Source organism: Arachis ipaensis, chromosome B07 (assembly GCF_000816755.2).
Source record: "Arachis ipaensis cultivar K30076 chromosome B07, Araip1.1, whole genome shotgun sequence".
In the NCBI taxonomy this organism is placed as follows: Eukaryota; Viridiplantae; Streptophyta; class Magnoliopsida; order Fabales; family Fabaceae; genus Arachis; species Arachis ipaensis.
Genome location: NC_029791.2, coordinates 39,015,136 through 39,021,188, shown reverse-complemented (window position 1 = coordinate 39,021,188; position 6,053 = coordinate 39,015,136). Strand labels below are relative to the sequence as shown.

The 6,053-nt window shown below is 37.4% G+C and overlaps 1 protein-coding gene across 1 annotated transcript in view; it reads right to left on the bottom strand.

The window, feature by feature from the left end:
* LOC107608124 (aspartyl protease AED3) overlaps positions 5,070-6,053 on the bottom strand; it is a 3,752-nt gene continuing 2,768 nt past the window's right edge. The window contains exon 2 of the mRNA XM_016310011.2: positions 5,070-5,417. Within this exon, the coding sequence (XP_016165497.2) occupies positions 5,124-5,417 (294 nt within the window). The 3' untranslated portion in view covers positions 5,070-5,123. The remainder of the gene's footprint in view (positions 5,418-6,053) is intronic.

Here is a 6,053-nt window from a genome sequence, read left to right as displayed (position 1 = left end):
CTGGTTATTCTCTATGTATGCCCCACTTGATGCATGGAGAGGAATGTTATATAACATGATCGACCAGCATCAACTGTGAGATAAACGTTCTCAGGCAAAATAGAAATTCTGTTGTTTTGTCACTTTACAAAGGAATTATTTTACTAGGGGAAACCCACACACCATGAACAGGATTAATATTGTTGAATACTCTACCATGTGGCCCACAGATGAAAAGACAGTCTTGAATGCCTTAGCCAAATACCTCTGTCAACTTTGGCAACCTAGAATGTATGGAGAAAGAGATGCAGTCGAAGGACTCCCATTCCAAACAGATGTTTCGCCAATAACACTCCAAGAGTTCCATTACGGATTCATAACCTCAGGAATAATTAATCAATTTGGACAATACTTTTTTTATGCTCCAAGAGATCAGCCTAGCACGTCCAAGCGTATCCCAACAACAAACAAAAATTCTGATGAAGATCTAAGTGGAAGAGTATATACCTTACCACCAAGCCCAACCAAAATTGATGCAATGATACCCAATGACACTGAAGACCCATATTCAAATCCATATGACTCATATCTACAAGATGCCCAAGATCCTAATGAAGGAAACACTGAAGTTCCGTTTACCTATTTACAAGACCCGAATATGGATCTTAGATCTGTCAATTTGGCCTCTGATGATATATCATCCTTCTCAGATGGTGACGGGACCCTTCCAGAAGACTATTTTAAGCCGTCCATTTAATAAGACAATGTCCCTACTATGTATAATTATTGAGTGCACAAAAATAAAGTGATCTCTGTGACTTGTCTAGGTAAAGTCAGAAAGAGATAAGGCTTATCCTTATCCTCCAGCTGGTATTGTATGATAGGCTTGTTTAAATTATGTAAGATATTGTTGTTGTCTAGAGACCTCTATAAAGGAGGAGCTCATCCCAGTTGTAATCAGATCTTAACAAACATTATAATATATCCACTTTTCCTACTTCATGACATGTTCTATATAAGAACCGCAGCTAATCAACCGGTTAATTAAGTGATTATAATGCCCAAATTAGATTCCAAAAAGTTAGAGTGAGAATTAGAGGATTTAAAGGTGATTTTCAGACTCAAGGGGTCTTTCTGAGTCAGAAAATGTGTTTTTTGCGAAAATCGTGAAAAACTACGAACCGGCAGTTGAACCGGTTCAAGTCTTCCCGGTGCTATGCGAGAAAAAGTGGAAACAGTCCAAGACCTTAGAAAAATATTAGAAATGAAAAACCGGGTATTAGTGTTAAAGGTTTGGCCCAAAGTTGGGCCGAACAGGCAAAAAATGCTAACGGGTTGGACCGGACCCAAGTTGGGCCCAAGCCCAACATATATAAGGGTTCATTAATGAACCCAATCAGCCATAACACACATAAACACAACAGCCACACCAGCTGAGAAGAAGAAGAAGAGAAACCCCATGGTCACTATTCATCACCATCTTCACAAGCTCATATCTTGAGCTACAGAGTTCCGATCGCCACACCGTTTATGGTCACGCGTTCCTTGTGAAGAGCTCTACAAAACTCATGCAAGAAACTGGAGAGGTAACCATGAAATCTTTTTTGTTCTTCTCCTCAAAGTTTCAAGTTTCTAGGGTTTTGGCTAAGTGAGGTTTTGTGATTTTTGGATGTTTAGGTACACTCTAGCCTTTGATTGATGTTGGTTTTGGCTTCCAAAACTGTTGAGCAAGGTAAGAGGCATTGAAACTCTTGTCAAATTTCAATTATAATGAGCCCTAGGTTGATTTATGATGGTTTATGTACATAACTTGTTTATGGTGAGTTTGGAGCTTGTTGATGCTTGTTGAAGATTCTTGGTGGCTTAGATTGTGCTTGAACGCTTGTCTTGGGCTCAATTTGGGGTTTTGGTGCATATTGGGGATCGGCCAAAGTATGGTTTCGGTTTCCTCTATGTAGTATATAATATTTATGGACACTTAGGCTAGTGACCCATAGGATAGGTTTGAAATTTTATATGTTGTTGATGATTGGTTAGTTGATGGTGTACAATAAATTGGTATTGTTGATATGGTTAAATGATGATGTTGAGATATGATGGATTTGGATGATTGAATATTTTTTATTAATAATATGAAGCACGGTTGAGTTAATGATGAATGATTTGTGAAGTTGAGAAGTGATTTGTGTTGATATATAAATATATGATATGGATGTTGATGTTGTGGATGAGGAAAATTGAAGAAAAAAGGTGGTAAGCTTGGTGTAATATGGTATAGAGGGTTAATTTTGATGAAAAGTGGAGTTTGGATTGGGTTGGTTTGGTTTTGGTTGGGTTTTACAATAAAATTGTGAAAATTGTGATTTTGTGTAAAAGTTGGTTTTTTGTGAATTTTGTCTGATCATAACTTTTGCCTCAGTTCTCAAAATTGGTTGAAATTTATTTAGAATTAAAGTTCATTGAAAACTCTTTAAACCAATATAAAGTTTGCAAGATTTGGAATTTTGTAGAGGAAGTTATGATCATTCAAAGTTGGTGTTAAAAATCTGAAATTCTGCAGAGTTACAGAATTTCAGGATTTCTGATATGTGCGCACGCACAGCCTTGTGCAAATGCACAATCCTGCAAAATCCTTATTTTGTGCGGACGCACAGGCAGGAAAAGGCTCTCTGCTTGCAGCGTTAGCATAGCTTGTGCGCGCACATCAATGAAGAATTGCGGCCTGTGCGGACGCATAGCCCTGTGCGCACGCACAAGTCGGGAAGGGTCGTCTGTTTGGGGCGCTCACACAACTTGTGCGAGTGAACAGGCTTGTAAATTTTAGTACCTGTGCATACGCACACCCCTATGCGTACGCACACTTCCAAAATCTTCCTGGGCGTGCGCACGCACACCCCTGTGCAGACACACACGCCCTGTTTCACAAATTTAACTTTGTTTTCAACTATTTCACCTTCCCAACAAGGTTGTAAGCTTCTATAACACCATTTTAAGGCTTTTTAACTTAATTTTGAGTATGGGAATATGGGAAATAGGTTAAGGGTTTTAGTCGATGATTATTATGAAATATTAGAGAACGGAGGCTTAGGTTTCTGGTGTATTGAGGATGGATCGGTAGAGTGAGAATGAGGAATGGAAATGTTGAATTAACAGTGGTTGAGATGAGTCGAGGACTCTGAATGAGATGAAGGATCCATGATATATTGAAAATGTTTTGAAAACCACTATACTACTTTTTATTGAAACTAAGAGACGCTATGCGCCCGGGCAGGGGCTGAGGTTGGATCCCGCCTGTTCGAGGTAGCGGCGGCGGCGTAAGGGCGGTGGTTCGTCCTGCTTGCGCTTAGATGTGAGGTCGGTGGCAATAGATCCCGCTCGCATCCCTTTAGATCTATAGAGCGTGCAGGCGCCGGTACCTTGACAGTGATTCGAGCACTATATCTCGAGGGTTCCCATATGAGAATTCCGAAGGGCGACGTCTCCATGGAGATGTGTCGGGTTGGCAGTTGAACCGACAATGTGATATCACAGTCAGTAGGGCAGGCATTCATCATATGCATTTCCTATATGTTTGCATGCTTTGACTATTTGAAAGGGTTTGCCTATTTGTATAACATGCCTATTTGCTATTTGAATTATTGCCTTATATGCTTCTACTTATGTTTTACTTGCATTGTATATTACCTGTGTTTTCTACTGGGATTGAGGAGGTTCGGAAGGCGGTGGTGATGGGATCGCATGGAGGATCGGTTGGTGAAGGCTGTAGGACAGCGGTGTTTGATTAGATTAGAAATCTCCTAAGATAGATTACCCGGTTTAGTTATGTTAAGATTGATATATTTATGCTTATTTGTTTTAGTATGCTTTAAGATGGAATCTTGTGATGGATATGGAGCTTAGGATTGCCTTTGGCATCCCGGGGTCTTATATCCTACATCACTGGGCACTGTTACCATACTGAGAACCTCCGATTCTCATACCATATTTCTGTTGTGTTTTTCAGATGCAGGTCGCAACCCACCTCGGTGAGTTGTCTGGTTGGTGACAAAAGCGGAGGATCCGGACTTCTTTTTTAGTGATTTTGGGTTATTTTGTCAGTTTCTGGTCGTCTGTATATGGCTAGCCGGCTTAAACTCTGCGAGTCGTGGCTAGTTTCTTATGATTATTATATATTTATCTATGTTATCTTATCTCTGTTTCTTGTGCCTTAAACGAGTAGCTTCGTTAGTACGTTTTGCGCTTTTGAAATCCTGCTTTGAGCTATATTTTTCATCGGGCTTTTAGATTATACTATTCTTTCTATATATATTATATGTATAAGCCTTAGAACTGTCATAACCTCTGATTAACCTTTGCCTTACGGCTAGAGGTAAGGATTAGGGTAATTAGGGTATTACATTCTAAATTTCTTTTTCTCTCTGAAAGCTTAGCTAGTGTTATTTTCTTCTTCCTTATCCAGTGTCATTAAGTATGCTCTGGACTTACCTCTGTTCTACAGAAGATCCTGCTCATCAGAATATGACATGGACAGGATCTACGGAAATTTCTCATAATGGAAAAAGGACTCGATCTTATAATACCAAGTTTTGCTCGGACCCATTAAAATCTCACCCGGTAAGATGATTGATAGGGTGACAGGGATAAGCAAAGGTGTTATAATATCGATCTCCTGAAATACTGGAGATCCACCCCTGTGAAGCACAAATTCACCAAATTAAATACACATGATATAACTTTTATTTAAAATTAACCTACCAATGTTATTTCATCTTTGTTATATATTAAGGGAAATGATAATATCGCTCTATTGTGGAGAATGAGACGCTATACATAATTTTTTTTTTTTTTTTGCATTGCATTGCATATTTACATGAATTTATAGAAACAAAAATACCATTATCAAAATAGTGGTAATATCCATTCTATATATTAAACCGCCCTCATAATACTTTATATAGAATAGATAAATTTATACAGCACAGTAATACATAAATAAACCTTAAAACGTGTTCTTTTACTGCTTCCACATGTTGAGACATGCAATAAGATGTGAAAAACATGAGTAGTTAATCAACTAATACAAGAGAAACTTAGTACAAGAAAATTACATCTTAAAATCACATAAATGAAGATCTACCTTCCAGCTAGTTACAAAGCTCACGGGCTATGCCAACCTTATTATTAACTATATCAAACAGAATTCTAAGATTCTGTTGCTGCAAGTTGGCGATCACATTCAACATTGAGTTCACGTTGTTGGGTGCAGCCGCCATCGCCAGACAAGCCAACGATCCAGAACTACTGTGTATGAGGCTGTTCTCATATGGCAACTTTAGGTCCATGCCTTCAAAATGGAGTTTGATGATTGGTGCCAATTTTTCGTAGGTCTTTTGAAAACAAGTGTCGAATGCACCTAAACTTGAAAATGGCCCTTTTACCTGGAAAAAAAAATGGTGTCTTATTTTCAGATTGTTTTCACTTTAATTTTATATTAAAAATAATTATAGTTAACTTTTCTACTGTATCAATCTATCACTCCCAATGTACAAACCTTTAAGCACGTGCAGTGTTAATGACTAATTTGGCAAGAATTAGAAGTGCAACACAATATTAGCATGTGTGTGTGTTTGTGTGCGTATGCGTGTATATAAGCGCAATTATCATGAAATTCCTTATAAATGATAAATTGTTATCATAATATCATTTCTTCAAAAGCCTTAAACTGATAGAGGAGAAACAACATGTAAGCGCAATTATCATGAAATTTTTTATAAATTAGATGATAAATTGTTATTATAATAATATCATTTCTCTTAAAGCCTTAAGCTGATTGAGAAAGAAACAATATGAATGGTTATATCTTTAATATGAAAAAGTATAGGTAACTAACAATATTGGTGAATAATGTGAACAATAGATATATCGGATGTTCATTTCATTAGATGTGTAGATGATTATTTTAATATTAAGATTTAGGTGGATAATTTAGAGGTGTAATGTGTTTTTATTTTATTGGTGGTTGATCATGTTCAAAAAAATCATTAGCTACCTAGCATTACCCTTTTAATATATCT